At 39.5% G+C, this 19,841-nt stretch overlaps 1 protein-coding gene across 1 annotated transcript; it reads right to left on the reverse strand.

Annotated features, from left to right (window-relative positions):
- Window positions 1-1,061: 1,061 nt before the first annotated feature.
- Window positions 1,062-18,030, reverse strand: LOC139719887 (tafazzin-like). The gene is made up of 8 exons (XM_071631272.1): window positions 17,919-18,030; window positions 12,586-12,717; window positions 10,980-11,025; window positions 9,936-10,021; window positions 8,626-8,706; window positions 6,258-6,299; window positions 2,155-2,348; window positions 1,062-1,163 (listed from the first exon to the last, which is right to left on the reverse strand). The coding sequence occupies exons 1-8, from the start codon at window positions 18,028-18,030 to the stop codon at window positions 1,068-1,070; spliced, it is 789 nt and encodes a 262-aa protein (XP_071487373.1). The 3' UTR covers window positions 1,062-1,067.
- Between the last annotated feature and the right edge of the window lie 1,811 nt (window positions 18,031-19,841).

Here is a 19,841-nt window from a genome sequence, read left to right on the forward strand (position 1 = left end):
ACACACACTTATAACCGCAAACCTACTATGGGTATGTTTATCAACTCTTTTTCTTGGCAGAAACAGGTTTTCCAAACAGCTTTCAAGGAATTTTTACAAGTTGATGAATGCAAAGCTGATTTGAAAGCCCTTTCGGAAAGCCTTTTCGAAAGCCGCAAATTTGTGGCTTTCCAAACAGGTTTCCTAAACAGGTTTTCGGAAACCTGTTTGTAAAAACCTTTTGAAGTTAATAAACGCAAAGCTGTTTTGAAATGGCTTTGTAGTATTGTACTGCAGTTACGGACAATGCACGCCTTATATGAACTCTTCTCCTCGGGTCGAATTGCGCAATGCAGCTGTGCAGTGACAGGCCAGTTATCGTGTTCGCAAAGAGTTGATAAATGCAACTATTTTGGAAGCCATTTCTAAAGGGCTTTGGAAACGGCTTTTGAAAGCCGTTTAACAGGAGAAAGTTGATAAACGCAGCCATAGACACATACAGGAATCTCAAAAAGTTGTTTTAGTGTGTGTGTGTGTGGGGGGGGGGGGGGGAGGCGGTCAAGGGTATATTGCTCTTGGTTGGGTCAAGGGTCAATTTTTATGGAAAACATAGATTTCCTCTAAAACACATTCAGCATTAAATTATCAACAAAGGCAACCATATGTTAACTAAGCCCCCCCCCCCCCAAAAAAAAAAAAAAATGAATATTGAGCTCATGAATGTAATAATTCCCTACTTTGACATATTTTTTGTTGATTTTAAAAAAAGAAAGAAAAATATTCAATCTTTTTTCAGTAATTCCATATGAAATTCAACTCTTTAATGCCTTTGCGTATGTCTATGTTGAAGTGTCCATAATATCTGATACACATCTTTGCCTGAATTTATGCAAACATGAGCGAGAAGAAAAATGAAACCTGAGAAATATCTTCTGCTCTGTTGTGCAGCATATAATCTTTCTTACAAATCATTGCAGTTTGGATGATTTAAGTCAACATTGCTAGCAAATTGCAAATGGTATGAAATCTACCACTGAGGGCAGTATTCCACGATCCCACACTGCCTTGCTCTGGCTCCTCCATAGATGTCACCTCTTGCGGCTAGCATGAAGAGCCTCGGCTTTGGCTCTCAGCACTTTCATCTCCTCTTGGATTAGGTCTGTCAGTCTCTTCCTCATCTCAAGCTGTACATGAAAGAACAAACCAACAATGACTTGATTTCAAGAAGAGACAAATGACCAACATTCCACACTAAATCTGACAGAAGGTGAGATTTATTCATCAGCTCCATTGTGCTACTTATGTAAACATTTCTTTTTTTTTCACAGCAACTCTGCTTAAGAATGAAGATCCTTGGCAAATGTGCTTTGAAATTATATGTACGATTGAAGGATGAGTGTATTTTGATCATTCTGTGGACAAACATGCTCATGTCACACACGTAACCAGTTGAAATAGGGCATCCCATTATGAAGCAATGAAATTCAATGTTATCTTTTCCTGGCACAGCATGTACATATATGTTGTGCTACTGGAGAAAATAGATGCATAGTGAAGTGATCACTTTGTTGCATTTTGTGCAGGCTTATCTTTAAAAACAAAATATTTCCATATCTTGGTGATTTCTAGTCACTAGTCTCTGGTACTGATCTGCAGTGAACTAATGTGACTGGCCTCCTTCAAAGAAGACCCAAATGGCTCTTCACATAATATGCATAAATATGACCCCTCACCATTTACCCTGATCAACTCCCAGACCTAAAGGCTAAGAAGATGCCAAATAAGGTGATCTTGGTGGAAAATTTTAATATTTCTGTGGTTTTGGTTTAAAAAAAAGAACATTTTGTTCCAAGTTTGAGAAAGTTTTACATACAAATTTTTCAGTTCTTCTGATATTGCTTGTCATAGGTTTGTAAAAGTTGATTTATCATTTGTGAATGCGCAGACACATTTGTGTGCGATTACATGTTTTAAAGAGACCTACAAATAATGGCAGTTGTGATGACTGGCCATATACTTGTATTACAAAACAAAGAAGGAAAAAAAGTGGTGAAGTGAGGAAGATTTCCATATTACATTTGCAACCAAATACACGCAATGTACACAAAGAAAGTTTGACATTATCTTGCATGACGAATTATTGGAACCACGCCCATTACAGCTTCCATCACTTACGGGAGACGTCAGATCCTCCTTCATTTGATCCACCAGCTCCCTGAAGTCGAGTGGTTGACCTACTAGGACGGTTACTTTCTTGTTCCGTCGGGGAATGTATGGCGGGTAGTTTGGCAGGACATGCTCCATCCCTACATGCCACATGGGCACAACTGTGGGCACCACAAGACACTCGCTGAGGAGTCGGCCCACCCCTGATATCAAGAGAGGGAGAGAGAGAGCAAACATAAATGGTCAGACATGTGTAACTCACAGTCCTTTTGCACTCTACCCTTGTCCAGATTTTGATGAAAAACCAGTAAAAAACACATTATAATACTGAGTATTTTCATATGATCTGCAAGACCCCATCATATAAATGATTGTGAAATGGACTAGGCATGGTTTTGCATACAGGCACACAAAATAGTATATCCAGGTGATCATGATGTCAAACATGCACATTATATCTAAGGTACAACACTCTTCCTGTCCCATTTCAACACATGTACAAAAGAGACCCATCTGAACATACACATTGACATTTAATCCAAATATATGCCATTCTGTGTGCAAGTGACATTGAAAAATAGATTATTGCATTCTCTCAAATTCACAAATACACCACAAATGAAGAACTGTTTGACAGATGCCGATTCTTGGTATAGCCAATGCACAAAAAAACTTCTGCACACGCTGCAGAACCCTATCACAGATGCACTGTGGGATTCCTTGGGAGCATTGTCACTTCCAGGTGTCTTGCGTGTCTTAGTTGCTATGCCATTCAATGTAATTTTTGTCTGCTTTTCTTTCATTGCTGCTTTTTTCTTTGGTTTATAGAATCAAGCTAAAAAAAAGTTTAAAACTTCTAGATTTCAATGATTTGTGGTCACTAGAGTCATGGTTCGCTATTGCGAGGCTTCAGTGTGATGGCCACATATAAATCTTCAAGACAAAATAATCCTGGATAAAGATGGAATGCGACTTCATCAAGTGCATATGCAGCCAGTTTGTCCCCTTTAGCTACCCCATAATGCATCTAAAGCGATTCTTGCCGCGCAGTACGAACTTATTGGTGATACCGAGAATTGGCGAATGCATGGACACAATCATCCAAAGAGGGCACTAGATGGAGCGTGCATAACAAAACCAACTAAAAGTCACATGCTCTGCTTCAGCATGAGGCTCAAAATAGGTGAAACAGGTCAACCTTGCCATTACTGAGGGTTTAAAAAAAAATATTTCATAAAGGAGCAATTCTTCTACACTATTTTGAAGAATTGAATCATGAAACAAATGAGACAAGAGACCCGCGGGTCTAGCGCTCACCTGAGTATCGCAAGTTCACCTTTCACGCAATCACTAATCTAAATTATTCACAGCTCTACCAAAATTTGACCAGGCATTCTCAAGTAGAAGATGAAAATGTACAATAAGGGCCCAAATTTTTACAGATTCCTTAATTTGGGGGGATTGGAGCCCCCTGGGGCCCTCTGGGTGGGGCATGGTGCTCATTTTGATAAATTGAGATCCTGACCCCCTCGGGATGCTACCTGCCAAGTTTGATGAAAATCCGTCACGAGGTGTTCAGGAAGAGAAGATGAAAATGTACAATTCAGGCCCCCATTTGGACCTTCCCAACCACCCCCCCCCCCCCCACCCCTGCCCCCAAGAGGGGCACCCCTGGATCTCCTATGAACAAACTTGAAACTACAGTCATTAATGTACTCACTCGTAGTATTATCTTAGCTCTATAACTTCTGATTCTAGAGAAGATTTTTAAAGATTCCTTCATTTTGGGGGTGTGGGCCCCCCTGGGGCCCCCTGGGTGGGGCATGGTGCCCATTTTAACAAATTGAGATCCTAACCCCTTAGGGATGCTACCTGCCAAGTTTGGTGAAAATGGGTCATGGGGTTCTCAAGAAGAAGATAAAAATGTACAATTTAGGCCCCATTAGGACCCCTCCTCACCCCCCTCCCCTGGGTCCCGGGGGGGGGGGGGGCACCCCTGATTCTGCCATGAACAAACTTGAAACTACAGTCATTAATGTACTCACTCATAGTATTAACTTAGCTCTATCACTTCTGGTTCTAGAGAAGAAGATTTTTACAGATTCCTTAATTTTGGGGGGTTTGGGCCCCATGGGGGCCCCCTGGGTGGGGCATGGTGCCCATTTTAAGAAATTGAGTTCCTAACCCCCTACAGATGCTACCTGCCAAGTTTGGTGAAAATGGGTCATGGGGTTCTTAAGAAGAAGATGAAAATGTACAATTTAGGCCCCATTAGAACCCCTCCCCACCCCCCTCCCCTGGGTCCCAAGGGGGGCACCCCTGATTCTGCCATGAACAAACTTGAAACTACAGTCATCAATGTACTAACCCATAGTATTAACTTAGCTCTATCACTTCTGGTTCTAGAGAAGAAGATTTTTACAGATTCCTTAATTTTGGGGGTTTGGGCCCCATGGGGGCCCCCTGGGTGGGGCATGGCACCCATTTTAACAAATTGAGATCCTAACCCCTTAGGGATGCTACCTGCCAAGTTTGGTGAAAATGGGTCATGGGGTTCTCAAGAAGAAGATAAAAATGTACAATTTAGGCCCCATTAGGACCCCTCCTCACCCCCCTCCCCTGGGTCCCAGGGGGGGGGGGCACCCCTGATTCTGCCATGAACAAACTTGAAACTACAGTCATTAATGTACTCACTCATAGTATTAACTTAGCTCTATCACTTCTGGTTCTAGAGAAGAAGATTTTTACAGATTCCTTAATTTTGGGGGGTTTGGGCCCCATGGGGGCCCCCTGGGTGGGGCATGGTGCCCATTTTAAGAAATTGAGTTCCTAACCCCCTACAGATGCTACCTGCCAAGTTTGGTGAAAATGGGTCATGGGGTTCTTAAGAAGAAGATGAGAAAATGTACAATTTAGGCCCCATTAGAACCCCTCCCCACCCCCCTCCCCTGGGTCCCAAGGGGGGCACCCCTGATTCTGCCATGAACAAACTTGAAACTACAGTCATCAATGTACTAACCCATAGTATTAACTTAGCTCTATCACTTCTGGTTCTAGAGAAGAAGATTTTTACAGATTCCTTAATTTTGGGGGGTTTGGGCCCCCTGGGGGCCCCCTGGGTGGGGCATGGTGCCCATTTTAACAAATTGAGTTCCTAACCCCCTAGGGATGCTACCTGCCAAGTTTGATGAAAATCGGTCTTGGGGTTTTCAAGAAGAAGATGAAAATGTAAAAAGTTTACGCACGACGCACGACGGACGACGCACGACGGACGACGGACGACGGACGACGGACGACGGACGACGGACGACGCACGACGCACGACGCACGACGGACGCCGGACGAAGGGCGATCGCAATAGCTCACTTGAGCCTTTGGCTCAGGTGAGCTAAAAATTGTGTTTTAAGCAGTTTTCTAGATTTTTCATTTTTTTATTTTTTTAGAATAGTGTGATTAGGTATGTCTTTCAAGAGGCCTCATTTATTTGTTAAAATCCTTTCACACTCTTTACTTTCAACTTTAAGCTTTTGGAGGATAATGCTACTGCTTTGAAAGTTGGTATTAGTCATGGATAGACAGAATGTGTTGACAGAGCATGCTAAATTTCAGTTTAATCCGTTAATTCCTTTATTGTTGTTGCCCATTTGAATAAATTGAGATCCAAGTTTGGTGAAAATCCATCGAGAGGCTTTCAAGAAGAAGATGAAACTGTAAAAAATTACGCATGACGAACAACACTTAACGTACGACGCACGATGGATGATGGACGCCAGACAAAGAGCAATCGCAATAGCTCACTTGAGCCTTTGGCTCAGGTGATGTAAAAATCCATGTATAGTGAGTTTCTGTTAGTTTTGTGATGCAGGATTACATAGGGAGAAGAATGGTGGAGAGAGAGCTGAGAGACCTAAACACACCTGCGGGATTCCACAGCACCTGATGCTGCCCTAAATGCCTACAGCATAAAGGGCAGTGTGCCTCAAATTCACCTTACAAAAAGTCACCTCCTAACTGGTTAAACATACTGAAAATAACTCTGCCACTATCACATGGAGGGGTACGGAGAAATCAAGTCAATTCTTTCCCTGTATGACCTTGCATGAATTACTCACCCCATTTAAATCGCAAGAAGTCTTTGGTCATGTTGACTTTACCTGGAATGGACAAAAGAAATAATCTGGAAATACACTAGACACTATTCAAAGTAGATACTAACATCCAAAGTATGCATACCTCATGGCATTAACCTGACGAAAGTGTTAACAACTTCCATATTTTTAAACGAAACTACATAGTTTTTCCTTACTGCAAAGATCAGACAATACAGAATTGTATTCATGCCAAAGATTTTCCAGAAATGAGCTGCTTTCCCCCTGATTTTTTTGATAACACTGTTCTCAGCAAAAGCAGTAATAAATCTTTTTGGTTGGACAGTCAATTTGCTCTTCTTGACCTTCCACTTCCTGTCTGAGAGATGACATTATTCCTTCTTTTATAATAGCCCAGATGGCTGTACACGTAACAAATCTTTTACTTTTTTTGTCTTTTCTGTTTAGTATCTGTGCAACTTCTCTAAATGATTTTACCTGCCTGTCATAGTTCATTTACCCTCTTTCTTTCTGAAACAGATGCATTTTCCCCTTGTTTCTTGCCATTTTGTCGATCCAGCAGATTGACACTGAAAATTCCAATCCTTCAAGGACAACCTCAAAGATAGAGTCCAAATAAAACAGCTGTAAATCCATGAAAAGTCACAAAAAATTCAGCAAAATTTCACATCATGTAGGTTGACATCTTGGAAGCAATAGTCTGTAATTTCAGACTGAACGGACATACAGCTACCGAGAGAGAGCAGCATTGCACGATGAGGAGGGTATGCATACTTATGTGCGTCACCCTCTATTACAATATACAGGGTGGCCAATAAAGAATGGAACACCTAAAGATCTTTAATTTCAGCAATATTGTTGCAAATATGTCACTATTTTGCACACTGTTGGAAAGGCCATCCTTTTTCCAATAGAATGACACCTAGTTCTTTAATTTTGGTGGATGTGTAATGATTTTAGGACCATTTTTGTCAACCCTTGCAATTTTCAAAATATGATCATTCGGCTTGTCATAGAACCAGTAGCATTCACAATGATATTAACAATGACATTCACATTATTCAAAATGCAGGTAATGATAACGGACAATTACAATACCTTCTGCCCCACATTCCACACATCATGAACGCTACTGGTTCTATGGCAAGCCAAATTCTCACTGGTTTTGGTATCTCTGAGAGTGCAAAATGTTCACATTTTGAAAATTGCATTGGTTGACAAAAATGTTCCTAAAATCATAACGCATTACTAACCAGAATTAAAGAATTTGGTGTCATTCTATTGGAAAAGAATAGCCTTTCCAATAGTATGCAAAATAATGACATATTTGCAACAACGTTGCTTAAAGGACAAGTCCACGTTCATATGTATAGGATTGAGACAATGCAGAAATACATATTAGTAGAACACGTCAGTGAAAGTTTGAGGAAAATCGGACAATCTATCCCAAAGTTATGAATTTTTTAAGTATCTGCCAAATCACTGCTGGATGAGAAGACTACTACAGTGTATGATGTCATATGCATACAACGATATAAGGAAAATAAAAAGAGAATTTCACAAAACTTTACTTTTTGAATAAAGTGCACATTCCTTCAACTTGAAAGAGAGAAGTCGAGTGCTCTTTTGTTATGCAAGAAAAATGGAAATACGTTGAATTTCCTTTATTCTTTCTTTGTATAGTAGTCTTTTCATCCAGCCATGACTGAGCAGAATTTCAAAAATTCATAACTTTTGAACGGATTGTCGGATTTTCCCCAAACTTTCGCTGATGTGTTCTACTAATATTGCTGCATTCACTCAACCAACATGTCTATGAAGGTGAACGTGTCCTTTACATTATAGATCTTAGGTGTTCCGTTCTTTCTGGGCCACCCTGTATATACAATATTGGGCTTTAGATGAGATACCGTGACATAAAAACAAACAAACACACAAAAAAAAAACACAAAAAAAAAAACCACATGCCTCCTGTGAGGCAAAAGCAAAGTACCAGTGTACTAAGCACTCCTCTAGCTAGCTGTTGCGGGTGGTATGCATACTGCATACCCGCCTGCCTAGCCAGCCTGATAAAATTGCATGCCATAATTTGATGTGAGATACAATGCTTAAAATGTGTTTGCTGTGCATGTGAGTACACAGTTTTTGTACCTCAGCCAGTTGAGCCATGGCTTGATGATGTCATCAGAACTTTGACTATACAAACACCACATTATCTCTGAGCAATAATGGAAGCAAGACTTGGTCTCTACTGCAGTGGGAGTCACTATAATTTTTATACCCTGGTAAACAAAAACTTGATTGATATCTAATAGGACAAACTATCATTTCCAGTCATAACTTCGGTCACATCCTGTACATAGTGTCTTACCTTCTGAGTAGATGTGCGTCCATCCTCTTTCATTGAGCTTTTCTAAGCAAAAGTCCATACCTTGCTGATACACACCATCACCTGAATATAAAGTACAAGCAGAAGTTCATGTTTTCACATTCTCTTGCACAACTCAACTGATTTGAAAAAGACACTTTATGTACTCATAACGCCAGTAGTTACAATATATTCAAATTAGTTCTTGTGCAGAGTTGTGCTTATTACAAATTGATTGACAGATTGCCCTTCACCAATGTATTAACAAACACCAAATGATCAGTGTAGTAGCCGTGACTTTAATGTATCATGGACACTATCCATACTTGGGCTGGATTCAAACCAACAACCTCCTGATTACCTAACAGGTGTCGTATCCACTGGACTACTGAACTTCTGCCTGACAGTCTGTGCTGGTTCTTATCCTTATAGCACACAGCGGGTACTGTGTTTTTATCAAAATTAATTGATTCTTGCATTGAGTCCTTTCATTGCAACTGGTTGGCAGAGTGCCCTACATTGACATAAATAACCATCAATTAATCAGTGTTTTAGTAGTAGCCATGATAATATAATATCATGGCCATACATACTCGGGTTGGATTCGAAACAAGAATCTCCCAATGGCGCAAAAAATTTGTAGTACTAATAGCCATGATAAGATATCATGATTATACATGTAATGTACATGGGTTGGATTTGAACCAACAACGTCCTGACTACTGTTAATCACGAGATTGTTGCCTTGAATCCAGCATAAGTATGTATGATACATCATTTTATTCTAACATGGCTTCTAACTACGAAAACTCTGATTAAATTGATGCTTACATGTATGTATTTGCATTGATGTAGGGCAATCTGTTAATAAATTGCAATCTGAACATATTTTTTTTTGTCATTGAGATACATTCGTACATGCTCCATTCTAATTCATCTCCCAAATTTACAGTCTATCACCGACAACTTTCTAGATCCTTTGAATAGATAATGAGAAAATAGTATTCCAGTAATGGTGATCAAACTTTTACCTCTTAACTACGAGGCCCTAATATATTCTCAACTGCAGCATTACATGTCTAATTTCCATATCTTCTATTTGATCAGAAAATGTCCCATTGAAAATACAGAGGATTTTCATATTATATGTCAAAACTTTTAAAGCAATATAAAGTGGTACATTAACATTGCATTTCATTTTCAACCAAAGCTTGGTCGTGTCTTTATTCTTTATTGTATGCACAATGTCATTAAAAGCAAGAACTTCATGTGTGTAAATAATTTGACATGCAATACGAAATCTAAAGACCAACCTCTTAGAACTGGAACCACTTGGCCCAAAGAGAAGTAATAAACGTATCGCTTGGTAGTGAATGCAATCTCACTTGCTCCTGGGGTCCTGAAGAGTGTACAATGTATATCAAAAACATTTTTTTCATTACTATTCATAATGGTTTTCATTTCTGTGCTAAATTCAAGAATCTGTGTGGACCATATATCTGTTGACGTTCAAGACCGTGTTGTATAAAACAAATAGTGCATGGTCTTTACTCCTGCAATGAAAGGATTTCACACTTGGTGAGAGATGAGCCGTACTATTCAACTTGGCTTCGCCTCGTTGAATAGAATGCCTCTATCTTTCTCCTCGTGCGAAATCCTGTACCATCACACTTGTAAGCATTCACTATTAGTATATTTTATAAAACTCATTGAGGATGGGTTGATTTTGTTGTAACAGGTACCCATAGACACCTGCCGGAGTATACTCTGGACTACATGTAGTCTTCAACAGGTTAAAGTTTGGAAAAAGACTGTGATGTCTATAACAACAGGTGATTTGTAGCATCTAAGAGGGAATGCTCACAACCTCATTAAAAGAAAGCTGTGACATTGCCCCCTCCCCCAGCACACAATCAACCATAAACACAAAAGAGATGGAAATTACTTCATGTATATAATAGGAGAAACATGGCAAGACAAATTGTAAACATGTAATATCCGAAGCTCTTTCTGTGTGATGGGTGATATTCTGCAGGATTTTTTTTTTTTATTTATTGTTTTCAGAGGTGTTTTTTATTACTATTATTATTTTAGTATGAACTAGTGAGTAACAGTCATTTATGGTTTGCAAATCTGCTACGTAGAAACAATAAACATTTCAGCAAATGAAAACAAAGCAAAAGATGGATAGCTGCCTGTTGATCATCTGAAGTGCTACGGTACATTTTTTTTTGCAAATCATTAAAAAAGTTTAAAAAGTGCTGATTATTTGGACTTGCCAGGTTCAGTGTCATATTGGCTCCATCATGGTCAACAGAGTGTAGTGCCTACACATAAAATTCAGTTCCAGCACTCACCATCTTACATGCTTCAGGTGGAAAAAGCTGCGAACTTTCAGGGTTGCTACATGGGGAAAACAAATATAATGCACAAACAATTAGAAAGGCAACAACAAGTAAGTACTGCAAACTTGGCATGCGCCGGCATAATCAGGACATGTATACTTTTCTGTCAAACAATTCTACAAATGCATGTAAATACTCATTGTAACTCAAAATGCAGTCAGTCATAATTTCATACCAGCACATTGTAATACTGAGTATTAGTTGGAGAGAGAAATTTAGCCAAAGAGTGAGAGCATACATAACGGCATTACCATCATTATCTATAGTTGCATTAGTAGTGATGGTAACAGCAGACAGCGATAATAATGGTACTACTAGTAGTTAAAGTAGCAGTACTACAATGTAGTAAATGACAGTAGAAGTTGAAGAAACACTAGAAGCAGTGGTATGATTAGCATTACATGGCAAAGGTACAAGTGGGCATGATATTTAGAATTAAAGATGATAATAGTGATGGTTACAGTGGCAGGAATAGAAAGTAATTGTAGTACTAGAAGTACTAGTGATTGACTAATAAACTTAGAATTGTGGTAATACAATGATCATACCAGTAGTTAATCATCACCACCATTAGAAGTATAATCAGTGGTTCAGTGCTCAGCAACAAAACAAGCTGTGGTAAGAGTACTGTAAAAGTGGTTTCTTTCGCGGTGGTTTTATTTTCATGCTTTTCGTGCTTTGAGGTTGAACCGCGAATTTAACATTACGCAAAAATGTATTGAACTCGCCACTTGTTACAACGCCATCGCGCACATACACACACAAAGATTCAGCGCATTGAGTGTATTGATGGTCAACATACTGTACACATAGTGATACCGCGCAATGTAGGTACAAGCATGTTATAAAGTACTCGAGAGACGGGATTTTAGGTACCAGTAAGCCTGCATTTAATTTTTATTTCTATTTGATAAATAAAAGAATAATTTGATTATAGTTTGGGTTTTCATGTGCAAAATAAAACATTTTTTGCCAACTGTGAATACACAGATTTTGCCGACCGCGAATTTAAACACACGCGAAAAAGTTGGCGATGGAAACTGCGAAAATATCTGTACGCGAAAGAAACCACTTGTAGACAAAATGATAGCAGCAAGCGATGAAGTAATACTCTGATAGATTGTGGGACTACACAGAAGGGTGGCACTTTGCTTGCAGTGATGCTCGCTTCAGCAAGTACCCCGTACTGCGCATGCACACAAATTTTCGGTACCGTACACTGTTTTGCATCTGGGTGTCGTAGCGTATTTGTATCTGTTGCCATGGATATTAACTGGCATAATAACTGTACACAGGCACTGTGCGCACTTTGATTGGAATTATATGGCAGGTCGTTGCAGGTCGTTGCAACTACAGATGTACATTGTAGAGACTACTGGTTCTGCAGCATTTCTTTTTATTTATCATTTTAATTTATCTTTTATTTTTTAGAGCACACAAACTGCTACATCTGAATCTACATGATCAAAGAATGAAAATGTGATCCAATCATGCAAGTTACACACGCACACTTTTCAGTTGTTTGATTTCGATGACATGATGTAGTTTCTGATCTTACCACATAAAACAGCATCATCAAGGCAAGATGTATGGTTTGAGACAGTGACAAGAGGTTTGTGCTCCCTGCGAGATTTATCAACCTCATGTTGTAAAACCTCTGCGTTGTGGAGCTGGCATCTGTTTGCATACCCTGGTGGCAGAAGGAAAATGAAGATGAAGAAGACATACACATAGATCTTTACAAGTGATGATAAAGAAGCATTATACAAAAGACTAAGCTTATCTGTGTAATATACAATAAACCATCTTTCACTGACACAGGAGAAGAGAGACACATTCGATTATAATGGCACTGCTTTTTTTATTCAGACTTGTTATTGACCCATAGGCATTGAATCAGACAAGTGCTACAATAAATGTCATTCTGTACTGAAACTTTTAAACTTTCATGGAGCTTTATCATTACTATTCTAAGGGGTCTATTATCATTACTAATTTGTTTGTTGTTTTTTGTGAGGGCTAATATCATCAATTAATTTTTGTTTTGCTCAGAACTTTGATGATAACAACAGCATTTCTGCATTGATTTAGATGATTTTAACATTTCCCCCAAATTCATGTGTTGTTATTTCCATGCTAGGGAGTAGAATCAATAAAAAGGTAAGTCAAAAAAGAGGAATTTAATGCATGAGTGAACACCATTGTTTTTCTCTTCCGAGGCACAATTTAAAGTAAAAATTGCAAAAATGAACAAGTTTTCATTCATGCCTAAAGCAGGTTCGTGTAACAATAAGAACAAAAGACAAATCTAACACAATTAAAAAACATGAATTAAGTGGCAAAAATAAACCTTTGATCTCTATAAATATCTTTGTAGCCCAAGCAAAAGATCAATAAAGGCTAAAAATAATGGAGCAAAATGAAGAATCTTTAACTGTCAAATCCAAATTCAAATGAAATGCTAAATTACCAGGGCCCCGTTTTATCAAGATAAAGTTAGCGTCGATTGTGAAATCAACTATAACTTTGATCAACTTAAAGTCATCTAGATAACTTTAAATCAACTTTAAGTTTCCGTTTTACGAAGAGAATTGATAGTCGATTATAGTTACAGCTGATCATCATGACTTAATTATTGATTTAGTAAAAACAAAAAAACACAGGATGAGGCTGGTTTCCAGTACTGTCTGCTTACAAACAATACACAATACATAAAGCAAAACAAACAACAAAAACACAAATGGACATGATCGTTTGCCACGACCACGGAAGTGTAGTCTGCTAGTGCGCCGCAGTATGATTAGCGCTACAGCCGCTGAATTAGAAGTATGTTTGCAACAGAACTGCAAAATACGCTGTTTTGTGTTGTATTGACGAAAGTAGCTCGACAGATCTAGCACATCTCGAGCTCAACGAAAATCTGCATACGCGCGTACCATGAAAATCCTGCACACTACGTAACGTAGGATCTTAGATAACGTCACTATTTATTGACATGGATAAATAACCAACACAGAGAATTTCTGCAGTGGGACTGTCCAAGGTATGCATTGTTTCAAATCTTGTGTGTCACATGTAGGATTATGGAAACTTGTGAGAATGTGGTGACTAGCTTGTACCTTTGCGGCGCAGATCAGCTTTGTAAAGAATAGATCACGAGTCTACATGTCAAAATTCTAGACCTTAAACGCTCTAGTCTGCAGTGTTACGGTTAGTACTTGAACGACCCTGCCTAAACTGGTTAGATAGATCTTACTGTCATACTCGGTGCTATAGAATTAAACTCTTTACATTCTGTATACATACAATGTAGGCCTACTTAACTATTAATAAGTATCTATTGACGAAGTATGGACGAACTAGCTCTAGGTAGGCCTATGCATGTCAGAAATCTCTGTTTTTTTCGCATCCATTCTTTGGCAAGATATGCATTGCACACAGACGCGGTTCCAGCGCTTGGTTACTTGCCCTTGCTGGCGATGGCTTGATGGGTGGATGGGCAGGCCGAGGCGCCGGGCATGCAGGGTGGGATTGAGACTGCTGTCTAGAGTGTTTGTGTGCAGAAGTCGCGTAAGCAATGCGTGCCGATCGTGAATTTCATGCAAGGAAAAGACTATAACTAGATGAAAGAAACGTAACTAAATGTAGGAGAAAGTGAGCAGTTAACAGACAAAAATTTGTGACAAGACCCGAGCTAAACTAGGAAAGTGTGACACTCATCTCTCTTCTGTAAAATTGCCTTACAACTGAGTCTACCTAGAATGTCTACTACTTAAAGTTGATATTTTATCAACTATAAAGTTATCAAGGATTTGGAGCGGTTGTGAAAACTTAAAGTTGATTTGGGAGGAAGTTAAAGTTGATTTCAACTTTGGGTCTCTTGATAAAACGGACTTGAAGTCGATTTGGAAGTTAATCATTGATTAATGGACTTCTGATCTGAGAGGGTAATCATAGATTATCTTGACTTAAAGTTAATTTCATTTTTTGATAAAACAGGGCCCAGGTAATAAAAATGGTAGGAATTTGAACTGATTTCTAAAATTAAGAAAATTGTAAATTATATTTGGTTCTTGAAATTGTCTCATGAATTCTATTCATGTCTACAGCATTCTCATACTAACGTTAGGTCTCTAGACTCATCTAATCATCAGACGCATCTACTGGTACTACTGTACAGACACAGTCGAGTACTGCTTAGTTAGTTATGATGACCTCTGACAACACCTGTTTCTGATGAGGAATATAAAATATGGCCATTATCATGCAGGAGCAATAGCCCAACCAGATGCTGTGCGAAACCTTTATACAGCGACTGGGCTGTGTAATACAGCTACTGTAATAGGCCTAACGTTAGTTACACTATTACAGGAGCAATGGTCATCAGTACACAGTGGAATTCCGCAGAGAAGCCTACTCTGGCCGCTGTTGTTCCTGATCTATATTAATGACCTTCCCAATACTACTGAGTCTGGAATCAAGCTTTTTGCAGATGACGCTAAACTTTATGCTAGATTCCCAGAAATTGCAACTTGATCTGAATAAGATGCAGAAATGGGCAGAGGAATGGCAGCTTAGATTCCATCCAGATAAGTGCACTGTGTTGAAGATAGGCAGGTCACCCTCAGTCATGAATATTGCATGAAAAGTGGCAATGAAACAGTAACCCTGAAAGAATCTGAAGTGGAAAGAGACCTCGGAGTGCTTGTAGATTCTAAGCTCTCCTTCAAAGATCACATCTCCTAGGCTGTGTCCAAGTCCAACAAACTACTAGGGGTAATACGAAGAGCTTTCATAAACATTGATGAGGACACCTTCAAACTTTTGTATAGAGGACTTGTGAGGCTTGTCTTAGAGTATGGTCAAGCAGCATGGTCACCGTACAGGATTGGTGAACAGAGGAGACTTGAAAATTAAATGTCCAGCGTAGGGCCACAAAGATGGTACCACGTTTGAAGGACATACCCTACAAAAGCCAGTTAAGACGCCTCAAATTACCAACGCTTATCCATCGCAGAAGGAGAGGTGATATGCTTACAAGTATCTCTATGGCTTACGTGTATATAACACTGACACTGACCTGCTACATCTTAACAATGAAGACAGAAGCAGAACATGTGGTCACACTCTGAAACTAAAGAAGACATTCGCTCACCTTGATGTCAGAAAATTCTTCTTCAAAGCTACCAGAAGAGGTAGTCAGTGCCCCATACCCCATCTGTGAACTCCTTCAAAAACAGTCTAGACAACTACTGGAAAAAATTACCATCTGTATTCGACCCTGAAGGATACTAACACTAACACTAGTCTTGAAATACAATCCTCTCTCTCAACAGACCACACACACACCTTGCCATAGAACCACTCATAATTGAAAGATTGATTCAAATGACCACCAATCGATATATGAACAGGCCCAGACCTACTAGCATCGATGGATTAAAGTAAAGTAAATAAGTAAAGTAATAATAGACTAGCTAACAGAAAACAGATAAATTTTAAATTTATTACAGATCGATATTTTAAAAACTGAATTAGACTAATTTACAAGTCTACATTTACATATTGAAAAAACTTATTTATCAAAGTGGTCCCAATTTGCTCTGAATCAAAAGGGCATGTCACAAATAAAAAATAAAAAATGAAATTGTCCAAAATGACTTTTAGCGCATTTTGGTATATTATCTCCCTGGCCAGTACTAGTGCACTGTGCGGCATCTCTCTGTCTCTGGTCGGCTAAGTAATGTATTTCGGCCAAGGTCTGCTGCCAGCCCGTGCTGTATATAGGGTGGTACATCCAATTACCGGACGCTTTTTTTCGTGGCTTTGAATTCCGTACTCAGAGGATGAAATTTCGGCTAAAAATAACATCACTTATGAAATATTCACAGACTCCTGGAAATTACAAATTCAGCCAACTAATGTCAATTGTTCACTCCAGTTTTTAGAAAATATGCTTCAAACATAACCCTCTCAAAAAGTTGTCTTTTTGCGCGGTGCAAAATCGCATTGTATTACCGGACACGATTTTCGCAATCAATGAAATAATCGACATCTTTCGCACCTTATAAATCCTTGCACCAGAATCACAATTTATCCCACAAATCACCGTACACATTCTCACCGAGCGGATGACAAAGAAAACATCGGCAAAAGAGGCTCAAATTTCGTATTTCACGGTAAAATGTCTTCTTGAACATTTCGAACAGTTCACGCAATAAAACCTTGTGAGAAAATCGACAACTGGTTAGACTCTACTTCTAGTTTACGTGCTTTGTCTATGGGAGCTGCACGCGCGGGTGATGAGTTGTGGGGCCCTTAGCGCTCAACTATTCCGCATCGTTCGCGTTTGAGGACGATAGCTACAAATTTCCGATATCGATCAGTGAACTTTTTTGGTTCTATGGGAATCTTCTTCAGCATTTTTCCTGTATGTGAGTGGGATTTCATAGAATTTCAGTCGTGAAATGTGATTCAAACATGCATAAATATTAACTAGGCCTAGTCTATATCTATGATTCTCGTGAAGAGGTGCGGGTCACTCAACTATAAATTTGAAGTAAAATGTGAATTTTTTCGTGTTTTTACATTTTTATGTGGCGTTTTTTGAGATTTCGGTCCACACAAAGTTCTGTGAGGCTAATCTACGAAGTCTCGCGCGTACAGAATGTCATTAGTACGCAAAAATGTGCGTGTCCGGTAATACCATGGTGTCCGGTGACACCATGCTTGCCCCTACTATCAGTGACAGTATTAAAAACACTAATGTGCATGTATGGGACTAACGTCAAAGCACAACCTCTCATTATTGACATTAATGTCACTCGCGGATAAGTTTCTGTAAGTATATTTTACAGGTATACGGATCAAAACGAATAAAATAGAACTCACGAATCCAAAATCTTGATAGTGCATAGGTAGCCAATATTGTGATCCGTGATGTTAATTTCCAGAGTTTGCCGGGATTGGAGGGCAAAACCCACTGACCTGGATCAAGCGGCATGATTTGTGAATGGATTCAATCAAAGATTATGCATGGCGGTACCGATCGTACAGATACTGTCATGCAATCCGGATGCGATACCAAAGATCATACCGATAGTCATACTCTCAAGAACATGATAAATACAAAAGAGATTTTTCTCTAGATCCTCTTCTTCTTTTATCTTCATTCTTCTTCTTCTTCGTCTTCTTCTTCTTCTTCTCCTTCTTCTCCTTCTTCTTTTTCTTCTTCTTCTCCTTCTTCTTCTTCTTCTCCTTCTTCTTCTCCTTCTTCTTCTTCTTCTTCTTCTTCCTCAATACAATGCGGAAAAGCTCTGTACTATACGACCGCTATGAAACTAGCCCCGAGGTGCGATAATGATCTCCCTCTCCCCCGCCCGCGTGTTTTTTTTAGACGGCACAGATTGGGGAAACTAAAAATCTATCGGGGACCCTATCCCTAAACCTAACCCTAATCCTAATCCTAACCCTAACCATCAAACCCTAACCCTAACCCTAACCCTAACCCTAACCCTAACCCCAACCCTAACCCTAACCCTAACCATAACCATAACCAAAAACCCTAACCCAACGTTTTTCCCATAGGTTTAACACGCGCCATGCCCCAATCTGTGCCGTCTTAAAAAAAACGCCCCCCGCCCCCTCTCTCTTTTCATAGGCCTATTTTCTTGTGTGTGTGTGTGTGTGTGTGTGTGTGTGTGTGTGTGTGTGTGTGTGTGTGTGTGTGTGTGTGTGTGTGTGTGTGTTTGAAACATGTGTTTATGTGTTTGAAACATGTGTTTGAAACATGAGTGTGTATGCAGCATATATCCTAAGCATAATTTGCATAATTATTATGTTCTGAATGCGAGCAGAAATAACTGTGTGTTGTGGTGAGTGAATGTGTGTGCAGGGGGTGTGGAAGTGTGTTTAAGTGGATGTGTGTGTGTGTGTGTGTGTGTGTGTGTGTGTGTGTGTTTAAGCGGATGTGTGTGCAGGGTGGGTGTGTAAATGGGTGGGTGGATGAAAGGTGGATGAGATGAGAGGTGGATGAGAGGGAGTGTGTCTGTCTCGGGTAAGGAGGTGGATGTAGTGTAGAGGGTGGGGAGGTGGTTTAGAGATGAGAAGGACGTTTTTTGTTTTTGTTTTTTTTTTGGGGGGGGGGTTAAAGTTTAAAGTTATGAGTAGTTGAGGGTTGGGTATGGTGGAAAGGTGGGAATGAGGGTGGTTTATGTTGTTGTTGTCATCGTTCTTTTGATATAATAGAAATTTCATTTCCTGTTTTTTTAGTGTTTGGCTAAATTGCTCACAAATGCATATATGAATTCTGCTTGTTTGTTTTGTAGTTAAAATCATCATTCAAGCAGGATATTCGCGAGTCTGCTTTATCATCTTCGGCAGCTATGTGTCCTTCTGATGCTGTGGATCTTTACAATCGTACAATGACTACACTCTTGGACAAACATGCGCCCTTACAGAATAAGACGGTGACAACTAGGCCATCAGCACCATGGTACACGCAGGAATTAAGGAGAGCTAAACAGAACAGACGGCGTGCCGAGCGTAAGATGCGGAAATCTGGCCTTTCAGTTGATAAAGACATCTATCGCCAGCAATGTAACTCATACTATGCAGCCCTGAACGAATCCAAGTCCAAACATTGGACTGGTGTGATTGCTTCTGCGGATTGCAAGGAGCTATTCAGAATTGTTAAGAGACTTACCTGCTCTAACCACGAATCTGTTTTTCCAGATCATTTGTCTGATGCTGATCTTGCCAATGATTTTGGGCAATACTTCAGTGACAAAGTTAGCAGAACTATTTCGGCGATAG

The sequence above is a fragment of the Diadema antillarum genome, unplaced genomic scaffold, assembly GCF_040938485.1.
Source record: "Diadema antillarum isolate AM-2024a unplaced genomic scaffold, OU_Dant_1.0 scf00000116, whole genome shotgun sequence".
NCBI classification, from domain to species: domain Eukaryota; kingdom Metazoa; phylum Echinodermata; class Echinoidea; order Diadematoida; family Diadematidae; genus Diadema; species Diadema antillarum.